Source organism: Centroberyx affinis, unplaced genomic scaffold (genome assembly GCF_046629955.1).
Source record: "Centroberyx affinis isolate AG114_WGS23_722 - 3 ecotype Tasmania unplaced genomic scaffold, CSIRO-AGI_Caff_v1 ptg004517l_1, whole genome shotgun sequence".
NCBI lineage: Eukaryota > Metazoa > Chordata > Actinopteri > Beryciformes > Berycidae > Centroberyx > Centroberyx affinis.
In genome coordinates this window covers 132,967-155,809 of record NW_027282161.1, presented here as the reverse complement: position 1 = coordinate 155,809, position 22,843 = coordinate 132,967, and the positions used below count along the sequence as shown (strand labels likewise).

General features: G+C 41.9%; 1 protein-coding gene across 1 annotated transcript; it reads left to right on the top strand.

Moving 5' to 3' along the window:
- The first annotated feature begins 11,550 nt into the window (after window positions 1-11,550).
- fdx1 (ferredoxin 1) lies at window positions 11,551-20,896 on the top strand. Its single transcript, XM_071544313.1, has 4 exons — window positions 11,551-12,125; window positions 17,766-17,890; window positions 18,198-18,327; window positions 19,148-20,896. Exons 1-4 carry the CDS (start codon window positions 11,971-11,973, stop codon window positions 19,254-19,256), a joined length of 519 nt encoding a protein of 172 aa, XP_071400414.1. The 5' UTR covers window positions 11,551-11,970; the 3' UTR covers window positions 19,257-20,896.
- The last annotated feature ends 1,947 nt before the right edge of the window (window positions 20,897-22,843 follow it).

Genomic DNA, 22,843 nt, shown 5'->3' with positions numbered 1-22,843 from the left:
CTCCTCCCCACCCACCCCCCACCCCCCCCACCCCTGCTGTAGATCTGTAGATGCTGGAGCTACACACACACGCTCACAGATAGATGTACACGCTCTGTGTTGCACGCTTGGCCTAGATGTCCCGGAAAGACCTCCTTACCCCCGCAATCTCTTTCTCAGGGATGGTTGTCGCCCCGCTGTCAATCGTTTGTTCCTAGCCTCGCCCCTTCCCCGTACCGAACCGACACACACACACACACACACACACACACACACACACACGCACACCTACCTGAGACATTCCTTTAGCGCCCCTCCTGAGTCGACACTGTGGCCCCCCTAGAGACATGACTGTGATACTGCTTACCTCGTCTTGTTCCTGGGAATCTTTGGCATCTGTACCGTATCTATCTGACCATTGACTCGGGATGATCTCCATCCCACTGCTGTTTACCTGAAGTGTCATTATTTTACGTGTTCGAGTCTGCCCTACCAACCTATAACAAATATGCTGTGAAACAAACTTACCACTGATTAACGCTTCCGCAATCTCAAGCCATATTAACTATAGTAGCTACGATGTAATACCGCAAACGAATACACTCGCGCCAAGATAGTTAACACTGAATATTTTCATACTGTAGATAGTAGGTAGGTGGAATACGAGCATGTGTGTAGGAGGATGAGACAGGCGGTCCCCCTCTGAATAGTTTGAATCATTGATCTGAATCATCGCACCTCTCCGCTTCTCACCCTTTTCTGTTCAAATTGACTCACACCACAGTGAATCAAGCTTTGATTTTGAATTGCCTCACCAGTCAATCAAGCTCCAATGAACTAACGAATCACTCATGAATCATATCCCTCCTCCTTTTTTTCTCCCCCCCCCCTTTCTTTTATTTTCCTTTGACTTCACGCTTTTCTCTCTCCTCTCCTTCCCCCTTCCCCCTCCCCCCTCGACCTCACCTCCTCCTCCTCCTCCTCTTCCTCTTCCTCCTCTTCCTTCCACTCTTCTCAGATGCGCTCGGGCCAGATCACGCGGAAGCTGTGGGGCTCCAGCAAGCGGCTGACGCAGATCTCCTCGGGGGAGACGGAGTACAACACCCACCGCAACCAGAACTGCCCCAACCCCTAAAACCTTGAACCCCCCCCCCCGCCTCACACATTCCTCTCACCCGGCTGCACGAGTGCTCCTCAAATCCCCCCCCCCCCCGCCAATCACCCCGTCCTGCCCCCCCCAATCAGGTCGCCTCATTTTGATCGACTGTTCTTAGGACCCATCCCTCCCGCGCCTTCACACAGTTTTTGAAGGTGGACGGCGGGGTGGACGGTGGTTTTCGGGGGTGGGGGGCGAGAGCACGGAGTATCAGAAAGACTGCATGTCCTGCGTGTTTGTTTCTGTTTGTGTGTCTGTGTGTCTGTGTGTGTGTGTGTGTGTGTGTGGTTTCTGTGTGCAGCAGCAGGTTAGGATTTGACCATCCGGCGCAGGCGCCGCGGTTCAGATCCTCAAGCGGCTTCCGCACACGGCCCCATCGCCATCGCCAACACTGCTGCCCTCTTCATCCCCCAATATCATCTTCATCATTACATCACACTACATGGTCAGTGTATTGTTTCTCAGCCAGGAGCCTCTATGCAGAGACACGAGCCTCTGTGTGTTGCCGACCTGCTCGTGCGTGTGTGTTGCCGTGCTCTATCTCTATCTGTGTGTCCAGTTCTGTTTTCAAGTGGCCTTTTCTGTCCCCTCTTAGTTTGCCTTGGATGCAGACAGTCGGGCCTGGGCTTCGTAGGCTGAAGTTTATGTCTTTTTTGTATGGCTGCCTCAAAGCTGCCACACAGCACAGCAGCCTTATGCAGTAGGACGGCCCCATCTCCCACTACACCTGTGTGTCTTTTATTATACGTATATGTGTGCGATTTTCATTTGTTATGTTTTATCGTGGGTTTTCTTTGTTGTCGTCTTTTGTCGTCTTTTGTTTCCGACAAACGTATGCATGGCGTCTGTCGTTTTTCCGCGTGGCATTTTTGATCCATTTTGAGATTAAGTAGCAAAACGTACCGACGCAGTTTTTTTTTTTTTTTTTTTCGTCTGTGAATTTACACCCGACTTGCTTTTGGAGACTAAGGGCATGTCGTTTAAAGCATATCGTTTTTTTTAACTGTCACTACAAGCAAAACACTACGCCCTCCCACACTACAAGCCGATCACAGCAGTGCAGACAAAGGTAGGACCGTAGGACAGCCGCCGCTCATCGACGTCACATAACACTCGGCTCTCCTGCGCCTCATCGAATGTTTTTAAGTTACTTGAATCCATGTTTATTTATCGCGCGACTTGACCACAGATATCCAGTACGGCATATTTTCTCTTCTCTCTCTCTCGTGTCGCAACTCCTGCGACTGTTCAGGCCCGCCCGCGGGAGAAGGAGAGAGGGGATCATCCTCAAGGGCTTTACGAGATGTCGGTGTTAACAGCAATACAACTCCTTCCTTCCAAACCCTTCTATCTCCAGTCTTCCTATAGCTTTTTTTTTTTGTGGACAGGGACAGTAGACGTGACCCCGACCCGCCATGGGAGACACCCCCCCGCCCCCCTCCAACTCCCCCGCCTCCCATCATTGCCTCGAGCCTTTCATCCTTTTTTTTTTTTTAATATATATATCTCACTCTCCTCCTTCCCGCTCATTTTGAAGTGAGTTTTTTTTTCTTCATGCAGTAACAGTAACGGAGCAATCAAGCGCGTTTTGCATGCCTTGGGAAGTGCTTGGGAAATGTGTGTTTTGAGTGCGATTTCTTCACTCTCCAACTCTGTAATACCAGGATGACACAAATGCCACAGTATGAAGCTCCTGTGGATAAGATTTTGTGTGATTCATATTTTTGCACCGTACCTGTGTGTGTGTGTGTGTGTGTGTGACTGTGTGACTGTGTGTGGACATGCGGATGTTTGCATGTGTTTATTTTTTTATGCCAAATTTCTCGATTAAATCACAGATGCCGATATGGCGTCTCCGATTCAATGTACCATGGCGGGCCCCCTGATTGTTTTTTCGGCTCAGTCGTGGGTTCGGCATTGAACACAGGGTTCGCTCGAAACGGTTCTCGTCGATTTATTTAAACATGTCACATAAATGTACTACATGGTTCAGCGCAAAGTCGTGTCCTTTAAGAGGTTTTTACACTTTGTTTTGGCGGGCACGTATGTCTCGAAAGCATACATCTTTAATCGTTTTCTGTGAAAGGTTTTCGTTTTTTTGTTTTTTTTTTCCTTTTCTCGTTTTGTTCGTCCGTGTTTGTCGTTCAAGACAAGAGACCACTGTCAGAGGAGGTTTTTAAACCGACTTCCGCGACTGCAACAAATGGAGTGCCTTTTTTTATCCCAGTGTGGTATCACCGTAGAACTAGGTTGTTCTCATTACTGAAGCTTATTATGCCCCCCCCCCGACCTTAAATCAAAGCAGCATTCCAGAAGATAACAAACATCACAGTTTCAACGGGAACCAAGAGTATAGGACTTCTAAGCGAAATCTGAATCAATGAAAAAGTACTATTTTGTGTCTTAGCTACATTCTCTGTGACTGTCACCAAATGGATGTGTGTATATCTGTGATTATTTATGAATACAGTATATAATGTACAGCATGATTTTTATTTCAATGTATTTGAAATGTACTTTTGCACTTTCCAGGTACTAAATTGTAACAAATTGTTTTAACTTGTCTCCCTGATCTGTACAAACTGCTTTGTATACACAAGTGGAAAATGATCATTAAAGTCTTGTCTAAATTTAAATGGGTTGAGAGGGATTTGTGGTTTTTCAGAAGTCTTGTAATGTAAACAAGCTGTACTAATAAGATGAATGGAGACGGGCTGATGTGGTTGAGGTTGTGGTAATAATTGCTGTTTTTTTCCAGGTGATATTCAGATGCACAGGTATGAAACGGAAGGTGTAACATGCCAAGATTTTTATTCAAGGAGATACAAGCAGACAGCTAGTCTAAAAGAAGAGTGTAGCTCAGCTGTAGATATGAAAAGGTGTATCTATGTTGCTATTATTTCTATGCCCATGATTGAGACTCTCATGAATCAGGAAAGCCATTCTGTTTCTCCGTCTCTGTGTTTCATAGTGGTGTTCATGCAGCCATTGGGTAGGAGCAGATGGACGCTCTTTGCAGCTCGCAGTCCGCCGCCGTCCACCAGCTTTCATCTGATGGAGGAAGGGGAGAGACAGTCAGTCAGAGTTGTGGTGAAACATTGCATCTGTTTTTTGTAAGCTATTTCTCAGTCGTTTTGACAGACTGTTAAGGTATTCCCAGACTTAACGTTGCAAGAAGACAAGAGAGCATCTATATGTCTATATGTCAGCTTGTAGGCCCGTCTTGTTCCTGACACTCATGTCTACTTTTAATGGTCAACTCATGGACCGCTCGAAGTAATGTCTGAAATTTGTCAAGAAGCCCATTTACATCCATTTCTCCCTTCCAGGTATCAAAAAAATGTAAGACACTTATTTGTCCCAAGTTGTACATTTCTTTGCCTCAAATTGTCTGAGGTTCAACTGCTGTTGTAGATACAAGACGATGTTCTGGGAGTTGTATGCATTGTCAAAAGTAGGGCTGAACGATTTTGAAAAAATATCTAATTGCGATTATTTTGATTGATATTGCAGTTGCGATATGATTTGCGATATTAGAGGGAATGATAATTTTTACATCATTATTCTCAATTTCATTGAAAAACATATTAAAATGATTATGGTGTGATTTTTGCGGGGATCTGTACCAAACAAAGATGTTTTCTTAAGTCTGTAGAATATGATGTGTAGGCCAGGACATCTCTGCAGCACCACAATATTTCATTTAAAATGGTATTTTGACACACATTTCACCTTTGCAGGAGGCCATATTGCGATTTCAATAAAATTTTGATTAATTGTTCAGCCCTAGTCAAAAGTGATATGAACCACAATGTATTAAATTTATCCAGCAAGGATAGGCCTATACTGAAGCTTGTACCCAGTCTTGTCAAGTCACTACAATTCAACAAGGAAAGGGGGTTTTAAAGATTTCCAAAACACATTAAGGCTGCCTTTAATGCTATGGGGCAAAGATTACCAAAATGTGACAATTATATTATCATCTTATCAGCTATCTGATGGTGCCAGTTGGTTTGGATCCTCCTATCTAAGCCCCATTTGATCTATAACCCGTATAATAATCATGCAGTAGGAGCCAAAGGTGTCATTTCACAACATATGTCTCTCCAACTGTACATTTATGTAACTCTTAATAGCCACGACTATATGAAGCAATATTATCACCCCTGCTGAAGTGTAATGAATAGATGCTGCTGTTAAAGAAACAGCCGATCTGCATCACCTATCTGTAACCTGAATCATAACAGTGGAAGGTTATATTTTACTTTCCCATCCTATGCTGACATAATATTATAACTCTTCAGCCATATATCAGACATGAGTGGGAGTGTGGGTCCAGGCCTTACCTATCTTGAACATCTCCAGACAGACAGGTTTGTCAGTGTGAATGTTTGGGTGACCCGGCATCCAGTCACTGTACCCCCACTCCGACCCATCTACCCACGCTGCCTGCTGGTTCTGAGGGATGCAACACACACACATACACTTATTTAAGCATGCAGGTACATTATGTGCACACCTACGCCCACGCAATCTGTCATATTCTCCTGTAATCGGTGGTATAGAGTACTCAGCTCTGTGGCTCTTTATAGTAATATTATCATAGATTTTGTTTTAATGCAGAAGTAAATGGCTGAATGTATCTAAATTCTTTCAATTGGTTGTTATTAAATTGATCAGATTTATTTGCCAACCAATAATTTTGCTGAGTAGGTGTCATAGTTATTCAAATAGTATTTATCTCAGTTTGTAATGAATTCTTTTCATATTTGTGTTGTCCTTTGTCATGTAAAATGCTGTGGGACATAATTTCAGGGGGAAAAAAAACTTTGATCTCCCTTCTCTTCCAAAATGTGGGTGATGGACGGGCGGAGCGAGCAACTTGCCTTGACCACGCCTCCCAGCCAGGTCAGCACAGGGCTGGTCGTGCCGCCCTTGGTCACCATGGAAACCAGGCGGGAATGCAGATCGCTATTGGTTACCGATGCAAGGTCAGCATTTGGGGCGAGGGCTCTGCAGGAGGACTGGAGACACACAAACACACACACATACACAGGGACAGCCATTGAAACAAAACAGTAGACCATGTGATATTAAAACTCTTCACTGAAACCAATACTAGTGTGTTAAGCAAGTTTCACTAGGGAGCATGGCCTTTCCTATCTATTCAATGGTGGGTATTTGTGTCTAACCTGTGCGTCCTGGAAGGCCAGTGGAGTGGGATTGAACTGGTAGCAGTTTCCATTGATGATCTCCCCTTCACACACCACAGTCTCTGTTTGGAGCCTGGAGGTGGCGAGTTCGGTTCCCTGCCTGAATCCATCAGGAACTGAGATCATGGGTTCGGTTCCCTGTCTAAAACCATCTGGGATACGAAGAAAGGGTTCGGTTCCCTGTCTAAAACCCTCTGGGATGGAGATCATGGGTTCGGTTCCCTGTCTAAAACCATCAGGAATAGAGATCATGGGTTCCGTTCCCTGTCTAAAACCATCTGGGATGGAGATCATGGGTTCGGTTCCCTGCCTAAAACCATCTGGGATAGGAAGAAAGGGTTCCGTTCCCTGCCTAAAACCATCTGGGATACGAAGAAAGGGTTCGGTTCCCTGCCTAAAACCCTCTGGGATACGAAGAAAGGGTTCAGTTCCCTGCCTAAAACCAGCTGGGATAGGAAGAAAGGGTTCCGTTCCCTGCCTAAAACCATCTGGGATAGGAAGAAAGGGTTCCGTTCCCTGCCTAAAACCATCTGGGATACGAAGAAAGGGTTCAGTTTCCTGCCTAAAACCCTCTGGGATGGAGATCATGGGTTCGGTCCCCTGTCTAAAACCCTCTGGGATGGAGATCATGGGTTCGGTCCCCTGTCTAAAACCCTCTGGGATGGAGATCATGGGTTCTGTCCCTTGTCTAAAACCCTCTGGGATGGAGATCATAGGTTCGGTCCCCTGTCTAAAACCCTCTGGGATGGAGATCATGGGTTCTGTCCCCTGTCTAAAACCATCAGGGAGAGCAGGAGCAGATGGTTCCTCCACTCTGACCCAACCACCACCAATCCTCTGAGCTGGAACATCAACAGGAGCTGGAAAACAGAGGATCTTTAGGTTAGTCAGTATATTATTACTATTATTGTTTATTCATTAATAAAAGAAAGAGTCACAATATATGTATGGGCTGGTTTCACAGACATGGATTGAGCTCAGTCCTATGCACTAAAAAGTTCAAAAGACATAGTGTAGTGGAGCTTAAATGTGTTTGAGTTGTAATTGTAAGATAAATAGAAAATTGACAATGCTAATGAGTTAATAGCTCAAACCTTCATTTTGTATTTCAACAAATTGACCATTTAACTTTCTCTCTCCCTCACCCTGATTTGTCAGCCAGTGTCTCCTCTCCATCTCTCCGAATCCTTTCCCCAGAGAAGGACGGAGCAGGGCTGGAAAAATAAAACAGGAGGAGATGGAGAATGAGTCAGGGAGTTGTGGGAGAGGGAAAGCACAAGAGAACTTTTATGTTTCGTAAAAGCAGAAAAGTGGAAATCCTTTCTTCACAGAATAACAGGTGGAATTCCTATCTAACATTCCCGACCTGGCAACAGCAAACCAAAACATGGAGGTAGAAATGAGTTTGAGTTTACCCACCTGCCCTCCGGTCCATCTCACTGATGCGTTCCTTCAGCAGGCCGGTGTTGAGGTCGACCAGGAAGCGCCTGGAGGGCTCGGTGCCCTGGTGAAAGCCATCGGGGATAAATCTACGGACGGCGGAGGGTTCGGTGCCCTGCTGAAAGCCATCGGGGAGGCTGTGGGTTGAGGGTTCGGTACCCTGTCTGAACCCAGAAGGGAGAGTTCTCGTTTTGTCCAAACCTCTGGCTGGTCCGAGGGGAACGGCTTGGAGGCCTGTGAGGGTTAATACTATTACAATTAGAACGTATTTCCAGGGTAAAAAGACTTATTCAATGGCAGGGGGAAACACAGATGCTCATTTACAGGCAGAAAGGGAGGCATAATGATAGTTTATGAATAAACACATACAGCAACCTTGGACTTCCAAGGGATCAAGCCATAAACTCTGCCAGTTGACAGATAGATGTTATCAGACTGATGCCTCTGAGAAGCGACTGCCCGTTTCTTCAATCATTAACTATTGTGCCAGAAAAATATGTACAGCTTTTCTTTACCGGTGTAATAAATCAATAAAGGTCAAAGACTAATTTCCCTATACACGCATTCAATTACTGTGATTACAATATTGTTTGCTACAGTCGTTCGCTCCACATTTTTGGTGCCAAGACAACAACATTCAACAACAACATTCAAAGGCAAACTGATGATCTGAAAATGTCAGCAAATAGTTTCCACAGAAATGACTCAGCCCAAAACTTGCCTCAACTTGGTGGGACAGGTTTTGATGAGTCTACTGAAATTAATTTTAGGGGAGTAAAAGTTTGTTTGACATTGATTTCCTCTATATCTGAGCTAAATCTCAAGGTGTGCCTTAGTTCACCCACAGTACCCTAACAAACAAGAACTAATACCCTGTCAAAATACTGTTTGAATATGGTCAAGTAGTGGTAGAGTCTTCCATATAATTAAAGGTTTACTGCTTTCCAAATGAATCAAAAGAAAAACTGTAAAAGTCTTGCATGTTTTGAACCTCAGTTAGCTGAGTGTTTGTCTGCAGTAACCAAGGAGTAACGTCTTTATGGCACCAGGTGGCACTAGATAGTTTGATCAGAACTGGAATGTTGGAACCCATTGACACAACAAGCTCTTTCTCATGGTAGACATCTTACCCAGTCAACCCAATGGCTCAACAAACGCATTTCAAAATCATGACATCCATATAGCCTGTTGGTGTTTTTTTGCAAAACAGATTCAGAATTGTTTCAGTGTTGAGTCACTGGAGCATCTTTTTTTCTCTTGTGTCTTTTCCAACCAATTCTGGAAGGATAACCATGCATGGATAGCTTTAAAATGAACTGCAATCCCAGTGTTTGAATATCTCAAATATCTAATTGATCAAATAGAATTGATCATTGAACAAAACTGTGTAATGACATGAAATCAATGAATGCTTGATTATACGTTTTTGACACAATTACCAATTAACTGTCATGAATTACTGATACTTCACTCAAGGTATTTGATGAATATTTGTCAATGAAGGAAGAAGAGAGTGAGGTCTTACCTGACAGTGCCAGGCACAGTAGCACTAACTTCAGCATCCTGCGGACACCAGAATAGACAGAGCAGCTTTTCATACACAAGTTAGTCAGTCTTTCACTCACTTTAGCCCTCTCTCTCTCTGTTTCCCTCCACCACACACACACACTCATTATCCCACATCGACCTGTTATGCTGTTACCTGCTTGTTGTAGGTTTCTCTCTGTTATCTTCTGTTAAGTCTACTACTATTGTCACATTTACTATTAGGCCAGCTGTGTGTGCGTGTCACTCACCTGAGACAGCAGTGTTCGTTGGATGTGATGAACACCTGTGTTGTCCGCCTGTAAATATGTCACCGCCTCGGTCATAAACCCTCACCCACCAACAGCTTTTATCAATTGAGAGAGATTATTGATTAATCTGCATCTCATAGCCCTACTTTGATGCACTGATTGCTGAAATGTGATGCACTTTGCCCTCAGGTCAGTAGCCCGATAAAGGTGAACACATGGCAGGTGCTGATATAGTCTAATATTTTGATAATAATGTGCAGGCTATCACCAGTTGATCTGTAATGGAAAGTTATTAGAAAAAATGAGCTGTTTTCAGAGACCCCGTGCTATATAATATAAGCTATTGTCCTGGTCTTGCAAGTATGTTAAAGGGGAATGGCACTTAGTTTAATCTAGGACAGCTCGATCAATATTTGTGAACATGGGCAATTCAAAGCCAGAAACGAGAGAGCGAACAGAGATTTGAACATGTGAAAAGATGGTAAAGGTGACTGTGAAGGAAACCCCAGGTGTTTATCTTCTGGGTATAAGGGGATATTTTCTAGTGCGGAATAAAGAACTGATAATAAGTCTCATAATACTACTATAATAATAAGCTCTAAAACTTGGGTAGAATAAGTTTTAAATGAATAAAAAAATAAAGATCCTGTGTGGAGCAGATTCAGTTTTCCATTTTGATGCCATTACACTTTCCAGTCTTAGTTCTCTGGTTTCTAGCCGATTCAAACTATTTTGAAAAGAACCAGTAGTAATTTTTATAAACATACTATCCAAATGCCACAGCAAATTATGACTATCTAAAGGAATACTATAGGAATAGGATACCACAGGAGGTGTACAAAATACAGACACATAGGTCCCTATAGGCATATTAAAGGATTTTTGTTTAGGTAGGGAAACATTAAGTGAACTCTCCTGGATAATGTGAATTGCTAAATTGAGTGCAAGGCTATTTTGATGTTGTAGGGTGTAGACTATTTAGCAGCAGTGTTCGTTTTACAAGCAGTCAAGCAAAGTATGCATCTTTTAACTACAAGATGTCTGCTGTTAAAAGACATAGGCTACAAAGAAAACTCTAGGAAGTGTGAGAACATTGTAGACAGGTCATATGGATCCTACTGTAATAGAGGTGGCGAATGATGCTATCTCTGGCTCCACCTGGTGTACGTACAGTAACACACACACAGAGCCCCAGTCCTATCTAATGAATGTTTTGTCCTACTTGAGCTTTTCAACCAATCCCCATATCACAATTAAATCATAAAGCGCTAATAACGAGGCGTGTCACTTTCTTGAACAACATTTAGGGCTCTGCATAAAGCTTGGTGCTTGTTTCATCAGACGCATTTGGCAGCAGCAAGAGTGTGAAGGTCGAAGCATGTGAAGGCTGTAGCCCTTATTGAGCAACACATTGGGTTTCTTCGATTTAATCTCTCTGTTATCCAACTGAGCGGGCAGATTCTCCATTTGAATCGTCCCATTAGCAACAAAGGCTTTAACTCCGCTCATCGAGGTGGCGTCGTGGCATAAAACGAACACAATTCTAAACATACCGTGATTGGCTAACGTAAGCTAGCACGTGCGCTGGCATGGTGCGTGTTTTTCAGCGGCATCAAGCTAGCGATAACTAACCAAATACTACAAGGCGTTAGGCGAGTTGGCCTTCAAAATAAAAGCCTAACATTTGTCACCTTTGAAAATGAAAGAAAATATTAAGTATCAGTGTGTGCAGAACAACATTATTTTTGCAAAAAAATATGTTGTTTTACTACAGAGCACTACTTAAATAATACATTCTTCATTTTCACTTTGAAGCTTTGTATTACTCTCAACGATTGCAACGCATGTTGGTCACTAAATGTTTTATTTAGAAAGCTACGACGGGAAGTTTTGTTTCATGACAGGACGTTTTCTTTTATATTCTGGCTAGCTTGACAGTGTTTGTTCTATGCAGGAAATACCTCGGGGTCTCTCGCATTTGCTGATTGACCGCACAACACCGGTCACTGTAACAGTAGCCTATAACGTCTGCCTACTTTGTTTTTATAATTTCTGCAAGCCAATCAAGTTATTCAATTTGGATACTTGCACTTGCACAATATTTATCTCAAACAAGGAGCCGTTGCCATAGGTTTAGTTACGTGTTATGCAATGAAAGTGACAGTGACAGAGTGACTTGCCGTAGCTAAAAGAAGCTAGTTAGCTAGCTCGGCTAGCCAAATTCAAGTCAAACAACTAGGACTGTGTCGGTCTCCGGTGTCACAGTGCGGTGTAAATTACTCTCTCGACCAAAAGGGCTGTGTACCTAAAACTTGTGAAGGTATCCAGCATATCTGTTAAGTCGTTTTCAATTTGTTATACAACTTCTTTTGTATCTGTTTTTCAAATGGCTTTGGTAACAGCGACAAGAAGACTAGTTCACGTAACGCTACGAGAAAGTTCACGGAGGACGGCGGCTGTCATTTCAGCTGCCTCACTGACAGGTCAGAACAAAGCGACCTGCGGTCAGAGGGACTTTACCACCAGCACACAAACTCTGAGGTGAGTATTGAGAAAGTAGTGCTCAAAATACAGGGGGCAATTTGAATACAGCCTCACGCTAAACTCCATTCAGAAATTTTGCAGTTTAATGTGACCTTGCTACATACCTGGTAGAACAAGTCATTTTACTAAACGTTAGGGTCCCTTCTTCAATTTCGCATATGTCAGATACACCAAACAAGACTAATTTAAAAGTTCAACTTTTTGAATTGGTTTGCTTGTTATCCCCACAGTTCTCCCACCGAAAACACCGTGGAGGGCGGTGGCGAGTTGTGTGAACACTTCTAACACTTGAGGTTTTATTGGAAAGTGCTGCTTGGTATGGCTTTTATGCCCATGTGCCAGCATTTTGTAAAAGGTGTTAAGTCATGTACTACCAGATATGTATTGGTTGTCTGTCACACATTTTTTTTCCATGCAAGTACAGTCTAAGTCTTCTCATTTTCAAAGAGAAGTTTAAGATGATCAGATCAGAGTGAATGTTATTCTCTGAGAGCTTTGTCAGTGCTCAGTATTCAGTAAACAAAACTTGCAAGCCAGAAAATATTCATCAGGTTTTCTTGTAGCCTATCATAACAAATATGCATAATTACTAGGCTATGGCCTTGAGGTGTTATGAAAAGCTTGGTTAGTGCTTACTGGAATTGTGTGGTTTCAGTATGGATGTATGCCACCATGAAACTCATTTTTTCATCAACCAACCACAGTGCCAAAGTGCATTCAGAATATCAGCCAGTAGTATTTCTTAGGATTGCGTTGCTTCCTGACAATGGGGCTAGGATGATTCCTGTTGCTTTACAGAATTTCCTGCAAAGTGTTAATTAATTTCCAGCCCTAGCATGCCATCAAGGCAAGAGTGATCTATATCTGTGTTCAGGTACAAGGCTTTGACCAAGGCTAGGCTTCCCAGGGCCAAACAACCTGTTGGATTGCGTAATGATTCTGCTGGCTCGCTGCTTGCCACTTGGGTTGAAGGTTTGGTAAGCCGGGCTGGCCTTAACCTGGCTGACACTGGGCCTGTGTGCTCACGTCAGTGGAGGAGGACCGGCCCTGGCCCTCTGTCCAGTAATCATCTTCAAAACAACATCGGTTGGACTCAGTCAAAGTTTAATTCAGTTCGTGACATGCTGTCATTGCCTTGTCTTTGAATGTATGTTTTTGTCTTTGAAATAGCAGTGTAGTATTTGTAGTAGAGGTTGATAACTTGTGGATTTTTGAAAGCTGATATCACATGGTTCACCATAGAGCTAAAGCAGTTTCATCTCTATGGGGTTCACAGGTTTACCCTCGTCATGGGTTTTCTGGAATGTTATGGAATTTTGAGCTGTATTCCAGACTGGGGAAATCAGGGAATTTGATAAACTCTCAGATGAAGTCAGGGAAATTTAAAAATGGATCAATTTACACGAATACACCCAAATGTATTTTACAACTTGTTTCACACATTCATTGCATTAGATAAAGAAGGAATAAAATGTTTAGGTCATGGAAGCGCCCCAACTTAGTTATGGAAAGTCATTTTACATCAGGGCCATGTGGCAACCCTGATACCAATATTTGTGTTAGAAATTGTTTTTTTAAAAAGGAAAGCCATTTGCCAGCCAAATAACTGCTATTTTTTTTTCTTTTTTATATACAATTATATGGATCATACATAGCCTTTAGAAAGGGTCATTTGGCCCACAAATGAGCATGCTTTTTTTTTTAAAGAAAAAATAATAAGGTGTCACTGTGTTGTATGCGCTTATATATCATTTGACAGGCCAAATTAAGCAACAGCAACACAGCTCTGTGTAACTTCGTCTACGTAAACAATCAGTCAGCCAGCCAAGGGGATGGTAGATGCCTGTTGTTGTTAACAGAGTCTTCTGTGTTCAGGGCAATGCAGCCACAGCAGACAGTATTCAGCCCAGCAAGGCCCAAACACCGGTGTTATCCTTTATCCCTGGAGGTTTCAGTGCACAGTGGGATCTAATAGGTGTGACTCTGCAAAAGTGTCTTGTAGTTTTCCTCCTGTTGTTGAGTAGTAGAGAGGACACTGATTTCCACAGAGCAGTACTGCACTGATGAAACCGCCTGCCTCTGTGGAGTCTGGTCAGACTGGTCAATAACATGGTCTCTGAAAGGAATACACCAGGTTGTTTTGGCTATAGGTCAACATGTCCTGCATGCTGCCCTCTTGGCCAGGGCTCTCTTGCAAAAGAGATTTTTAATCTCAATGAGACTTTGCTGGTTAAATAAAGGTTAAATGAAATGAAAAACATAGTTGTTAAATGATGAGATCATACACACCAAACTCATCCTTGTGTCCCCAGTAGATGCTCCACGCTAACTCCTTAGCATACACTATGCAGAGTGGTAGGAGGCGACTAACATTCTCAAAAGTGAGAAAATGTGAACTTGTAGCAGCTCTTAAGCTAAATGGTGAGTAATCTTAAATAAGTCTGTCAGTTTTATTTAGAAGAATGGTAAAATTAACATGAAATATTACACAAACATAACATACTGTTTTTAACTAGTAGGGACTACTTTCCCTGCTTCCATAGGAAGTGAAGGTACTGGATGATGGGAGACTGTGTACAGCTAAAAATATCTGCACAGTGGATGAATATGTGGTTGCTCACCTGAAATAGTTCCAAAAATAAACCTGCCTGCATCAGCTACATAGAGTTCATGATAAAGTGTATGAATCTACAGGCCATATAATATAAACCACTTACAACTTTTTATTTCTAAAAGGTCAGTCTTCTTACTTTGGATAATGTTAGTGACCTACTATCACTCTACATAGTGTATGTTAAAGTGTTAGCAGGGAGAACCAGAGCAAATGATCTACCAGGGACATGTGGATGCTTTTGATGTCCATCTTATAAGTGACTAGTGGGCGACTCTCCCGGAAACTTACTTTAACCAGCTCTTCGTTTATTCTGGCTCCATGCGTGAAGTGATATTTAAGTTTGGTAGGGTCAGAACATTCCGTTTTCAGTGCGCAATTCTCCACAGGAGTTTGGTGATCATCAACCATCAAAACTGGCTGCTTTGGGGATCCGCAGTCAGCAACACTTACTTAATTTTGCCTGTTACTAGATTCGGGGGAAAAAAGCTTGAATGCCAGTACTGAGAACAGATCTCTAGTACAGTTAAATGTTGGTGATTATTGATCTTTTGGAGGTGTTTTGGTTTCACTGTAAAGAATAGGTTTAGAGCTAAGTATTTTGGCTGTAGGTTTTCTATCTATAATGGACAGCACTTTCTTCATGGTAATACCTTTTATCAGTGGCTCCATCAGAGCGTGTGGCTGAAGGAGATGGTTAGGATGAGGGCAGGTGGCCTGTTCCACTGCAGCTTGTAGCAGTGCTAAGTAGTTGAGGAATGTTCATCCTTGGCCCTCATGACTCCGGACAGGAATGTTCAGCCGCTTCAAAATAATACACTGAAGACATTTTATGTTCAATTTATAGCCTGAACTTTTAATAACGATGTGGCAGGTAAATATGAGTTTAACATGTATTTTAAGGTTGTGAAAAGTTTGTAATAGGGCTGGACGATATGGACAAAATATCACACTAATCATAAGAAATTATTTTCATATCGGTATTTAACAACATCTACTAACATATGCAAAGTCACATATTAAATAATCAAATTGATGTTCATCGCATTGAACTATAAAGTACAATAAAACTATGTAGTTGTAAAATAATATTCCCTTATTTGTTTCAAATATCATTTAGTGAGATTTTAATTAGTATCTGCTTTTTATTATTAATTTGTGTGTATCATTATTTCATCATGATATGATTCTGTTGAAAGACAACATAAGGTAGGCTAATATTGAATTTATGCCCAGCCATAACTTGTAATGTCTGGAGTTTTGTTCCTGGAGTAAAACAGAGCAGTATTTTGAGTTTTGATGGGATAAGAAGATGTTAAAAACGTTTCAAATCAAACTCAACAAGATATGTGAATATACCCAGAATTTAGATGCTAACATAAGATGCTAACATGTAACATTTGATCATGTTGAATACATATAAGTATTGGGACAGTACGTGAGACTCAGGAAGCTGATGTGTTACCATTGAGGCATCATTTGACTGAACAGCCAAGAGGAATTTAAGTTCATTCATAGTCCATATAGGAAGCAATGTTCATTTCCGTGATATCAAAATGTCTATCATAGACATCTGAAGTGTGCTGAACCAGATTACCATGAAAAACCAGGAAGTGTCCTTTTCTATTCATTCCCACTCTATGGCTTTTGCAATGTGGTCAGAGGCATCAGCGAATTTGAACTTTCCAATTTCCTCTGGAAAATAGTTTGGAAAATCGGATCATTTGCAAGCTCCCACAGACTGATGTGGTGCTACTGGGTGGATACATTTCCCCTTTTCACAACTGGGGAACTCTGATTATTATCTGTTATCCATTATGCTTTTATTCAAAGTGGCTTACAAGATGAGGTTATTTGACTCCCTGTAAATTGTATAGACTGAAGCTGACTTTCTGAGTATAATGTTGAGAATACAACTGGCTGCTGATTATGCTGCTGATTGGTCACAACAACAGGGTGTAGAGCAACACAGACACTGGAAATCCTCCAGTCACAGTCATTTTACTTTGAAAGAATGGATTGAACTGATGAGGTAAATGGGTCACGTATAGAGTGATAGGGAGAGAGGATATAAGTGTGGGACTCATTTCTGGCTTAAATTGAGGAAGCGACTAACATCTGACAGTAACCATGTGGTCATGGTCTGTTTTAATCTGAATATCTTTTTATTGTAACTGGTAAATATAGGACATGTAGAGTACTTATCCTTTTTTGAGGTACTATGGATTCTAATCTTCTTTTTTGGAGTTGAGGTTATTTTCCACTCCCTTTTTTCCACACTTGGTGGTACAGCCTAAATTCAAATTTGATTCAATTAGGATTTTTCTAACACTGATCTACACACCATAACCCAAAATGTCAAAGGATTTGGATTGGAAATGGATTTTATATTTACAAATGTTTACAAATTAATAAAAAAAAAAGGAAAGCTGAAACGTTTTGAGCCAATAAGTATTCAGCCCTTTTACAGTGACTCCAAATTAAATGTCCATGAGATATCTGTACAGCTTGATTGGAGATCAAACGTTCAATTGAGTCCATTTTGAATTCAGCCTGTAACACCACAAAATGTGGAAAATGTCAAGGGGTTTGAATACTTTACTGGTCCACAAGAAAGGCTGCCCATGTGACTCTACCTTACTGACAGTTAAAAATATGAAAAAGCAGATCTAATGTGGGAGTGCATTCTTGTTTTATAAAAGGCACTAACTACTTTGTATAGTTTCAACTTTTTTTTGAGTTGCCCACAGTGAGATGTAGAACCAATTGCATGTAGCCTACTGTCTACTATCTGTGGTGTTCGACTGAACTGAGTGTACTGGTCAGCTCTGACCACTGGGGGGCAGTGTTGCTATACTAGAGATTCAGGGCTGCAATAATAGGCATAATTGAGCTCTTTTAGTGTTGCTGTTTCACAAGATATAAGGCTCTGTTTCTTTCCTGTCTTGCCTTAAAGTAAATACAATTTAAATAAATAAATACATTTTTGTGACCGAACTCTGTGTGGGTGTGTTTGTGTCTCCCAGGTCAGACAACAAGGTGACGGTCCACTTCATCAACAGAGATGGAGAGAAGATCACAGTGAAGGGGGCACCTGGAGACTCGCTGCTAGACGTCATCATCGACCAAGACCTAGACTTTGACGGCTTCGGTACGCACGCACACACACACACACACACACACACACACACACACACACACACACACAGTCCATGATGTCATAGACCTTGAGAGTGACAGCTTTGGTTACAGCAGCGCACACACAACTACGTGCAAACATGAACACACAAACGTGTATAAAACAGTGGATTCCCCCCCCCCCCCCCCACTAACTTTCTTTCCCTCCCTCCATCTTCCCACCTCTTCCTCCCTTCTCTCACCCTTCTTCACTCTTCCGCTCCTTTCCCCATTTATCTCTCGGAATTAATCTGTGTGTGTGTGTGTGTGTGTGTGTGCAGGAGCGTGTGAGGGAACGCTGGCCTGCTCCACATGCCATCTGATCTTCGACGAGGACGTGTATAAGAAGCTGGGGCCGGTCACAGACGAGGAGATGGACATGCTAGACCTGGCCTACGGCCTCACCGACACGTGAGGGAACACACACACACACACACTCACGAACACACACACTCGTAAATAAGCCTGTGTAAATGCACAAATACATAACAGTCCCTTTTCCTCTGTGGGCCAGACCTACAGCAATAAAAAAAACACTATAATATTCTTGTCATCTATAGTATTCATTAGTGACATTATACTGACCTTATTGTACGTTATGAAGAACATATTAAGACAAAGAAATGAATGAAAATGTGTATGTTATGAAATTAATCTACAAAATGGAAAATAAGAAATATGCACAATATATTAGAAATGAAAAAATATGAGAATATGAAGAAATTGAAAGTGAAATTTACAGCATATATATAGCATTTGCGATACAAAGTGTAAGCTGTGTGCTTAGGTTAATGCTAAAGTTACACTTTACACTTAGGCTTTTGGTATCTAGTAGAAAGAAAGATAAAACACACACACACACACACACACACACACAGGTATATTTAAGAAAGTGGTCCCACACAGTACATAGTGCTGATTAGATAGTTCTGTTGAGGTAATTAGATTAGTGGGATTTAATCGGTTAATCAGTGAGGGACAATGGTGTGAACGCACGACAGCCCCTCCCTGTCCGCAGCACCACAACCATCCTGCTGCTCAGGAAAAAAACATATACAGTACAGGGTTCACATCTGTCATGGAATTCCTGGAATATCATGGAATTAGAGACGTGTAGTCCAGACTGGGGAAATCAGGGAATTTGATAAATGGGTCACTTTGCAATATAGCAGAGAATGTATTTTACAGCCTGGTTCACACCCCGTTCCCCCTCTCCCCCCCCTCCCTCAAGGTCCCGCCTGGGTTGCCAGATCTGTCTGACCAAGTCGCTGGAGGGCATGGTGGCCCGGGTCCCGGAGAGCGTGGCGGACATCAGACAGAGCGGCGACGGCTCCTCCTAACCGGCGGCCGGGCTACCGAGAGCGAGGGCGAAGAGCCGAGGGCACGACACATACGCACGGGCTCCGTGTGAATCTGTCCGTGCCGCCACTTCTGACCGGCTCCCGCGGGATCGTTTCCTCCTCCGTTGTGTTTTTTTTTTTTTAAACTTGCAATCCCAAGTCGCAGACGAGCAGAGGCGTCTCTCGATAACCAGGAAGAAAGAATACAGGACTGCACTCCCCATTCGCTTCAGTTTCCGAAATCTATTTCACTGGCCAGACTTATAGACTGACTTTTTTTATAGACTTAATAGACTATATTATTATCAAGGCAAGAAGTCCATAGAACCCACATATCACGAAACGCATTTGAATCCCAGCCTGTTAAACCGTCCTTGAATGGGGAGCAGTCCTGTATTATTTATTCATGTGGTCGTCGTTTGGAGGATTCAGCAGCCAGCCAGTCAGCATGTACAGAACAGATGAGACAAAGCTACGCCCCCCCCCAAAATACCACTAACAACAGTATCACACACACTACTTCAATTCAATACACACCTTCCGTTTGGTTTCTCCCCTTTGTGAAATCTCAGAGTTGGGACCTTCTGGGATCTGACACCAGTCCACGTTATGTCAGACGAGTGATTTCCCAAAGTCTTGAACATTTGACACAGTTTTCCATTATGCAAACATGTAATGTTATTTAGCAATGCAAACTCATCTCACGTGGTGTGTAACTGTGAACTTAGTGGGTGATTTATTATCTTTTAAGGGAATGTATTGTTTTATGTCGGGCTGTTTTTTTTCCCCATATACTCAATCCACACTTCACTAATGGAAGGTAATCGTTTTCGGGGGCTTTGTGGACTTCAGTTGACACAAATGAAAGACCTTTTGCTCTGGTAAAGAATGCTGTTAACCCTCAGCCTCAAGCCTGCTATTGCGGTCCACTTCAATGTGGGGGTGCATTCAGATTATCTAGAGAATGTGAGAGCGTCTCCTTTTCCTTTCTTTGTAACTATGATTGGATTGACACAGGAACAGAGAAACAGTCTGATGTGGCACAGATGTGGCCTTCTCATGGACGTCTAAGCAGCTCCAACGTGGTTTCTCCCTCTCTAGACCGCTACATGAAGACCTGTGCCCCCATTTCTGCCTCCATTTCTTCCCCCTCTTGATGAAATCCAAGATGTGAGGTACTTTACACAGCTGACACCAATCCATGTTATGTCAGATTAGTAATTTCTCAGAGGAGGGAAGAGGGAGGGGAATCAGTTATCCCATCTAACTAGTAAATCACATAAAATTCAGACTCTTCTTTTTCTGTGTGAATGAAGCCATAATTATTCACCAAGCAAGGAAAATGTACGCACTTGTAGAAAACTGAGTGCAGCCTATGGATAAGATCCACTGACTGAAATATGTTTATGTGAAATAACGCAACTAGTAATTCTGATTGTCGATGCTGCCTTATAGATTGTGCTGGCGCTGACATCCACCAACATGTTTTATTTTATTCTATTCCATGAAATATGTAAACTCCTACTGTTGTTAGTTTGATCAACTCTTTCATGTAACCAAATAATTTCGTCATCATGTGATTGTACATACCTAACATACGCACACCCGTGTATAGAGTGAGAAATAATGTAATAAAAAAGATCACCTTTCTAACAGCGTGTTGAGCTCTTGGTCTCTAGGTGTTACAATAACCACAAATCTCACCTAATAACCATATTTCACTCATGGGTCATTTTATTTGCAAACGCAGAGTTTTAGGCTTAATTATTAACACAGCGTATGAATACATGGTAGAAAGGAGGCATAGAAAATGTAAGAAAGCAACAGTTCTGTAGCCTATTGAAACAAAGGTTTGAGCTGCATAAAATAGAAGCTTGAAAAACATGACGCAACACTAAGAATGTACCCATTTTCCCCTCGGGGATCAATAAAGTTCATCTTATTTACACAGTAGAAACATTTGGATATGATGCATATGATAATAATTCAAATCGATACAGGCGTTTGTGAAAAAGGGAAACCACATTGTTGGCAACAGTAGAAAATAAGGAGCGTACCTCTGCTTGTATGGATCTGTGTCTATTGCATGTTGGTAGAGATCACACAGGTCATGTTACTGCAAGTGCTTACTAAAGAAGCGTCTGATACATCCTTAAAAAGATAGAAAAAGACCTTGAACAGAAAGGGTCTTCTGACTGAACAGTGACCTCACTACCATCAGCAGTAGAAACCTTATTCATCATTTATGACCGGATATCGTCAGAGCAAAAGCTTACTACAGCAAGAAAAGTTAAACAATGATATTCATATACCACTGACATCCATTATTAACACTTTAACACTTGGCAAACAGCAAACCAACATCAGTAAATACTTCACAAAAAAGCACGGATTGAGGTTTTTAAGTACATTTTTAAGCATTTCCATTTGCCTTGTTGAATAATCAGATGAGGAATTTAATCAACGCGACTCAACTATGTGATAGTACAATCTTAGATATGATACATTCCCTTAAGTAAGCGGCTAATTAACATGATATAAAGTGATGGTCCTGAATCATTTTTTATATTTGTGATAGTATTATTTATTACATGAGCTAAGTTGGTTCAGATATCTTAAAGCTATTCATAATCTCATACATTCACTTGGTGAAAAAGCAAAAGCAAAGTGCAGATCTATGCATAGTTAAAAACTTGGGCTGCATTTACACTACAGGCCAAGTGACAAAACCTGATCTTCTGATTATGTCCCATAATACGGAGAGGCTGTTCATACCACACACTTTTACATGTGGCACAGACCAGATTTGAACGTCCAGACAGGGGAATGTTCAAATAGATGAGAGTTTTAGTTCTATAGCAGCAGAAATAATCTCATTGGTTGAGTTAAACCTCAGTGGGCGGAGCCAAAGAACCACAGTTTTTGTGGTCCAATGTTGCTTAGCTGAAGTTAAATTCATTAATAAAGGTAAACCAGACTAATAAAAAATGAAGCTAGCTAGTTGACTTTTGGTAACATTTGTAATTTAAAACAAATTAATTGTTGGATTTGGTCGGTAGACCTACACAGGATTATTTTATGTGATGACACTGCTGTACGATCCACTAATCATTAGCCTTTGTGCTGTCCACAAAGTCCAGTGACCCAGAGAAACATGCTTTAGTTGGTATTAAAGGATGAACAGAACAGAGTGATTTATAAGTAATGACTTATAAATGACTCAGAGGCATCCAGACTCACCCAGGCTGCTTCAGGCTGCTCAGAAGGCCTTTCCAGGTCTGCAGTCACCTTTACAACAAGACTGTGGCTCACTGGGAGAAAAAAATAGGTGACATTCCCAGACCACGATCCTAACAACATTTCCTCAGTGAATTATGGACACAAAGTCACAGCTGACAGAGTATTCCTTTATACCTGTCTGACCTCACTTATGCAAATCTGAATAATACTAGGCGTAAACTGACATATTGGGCAGATTGTAAGAGATTTGTAAGAATATCAATATCTGTACCTAATGTTACATATTCAACTGTAGATGTTTCATTTATTTTTATTTACCACATGACTGTCCTTGAATGGGAGTGGCT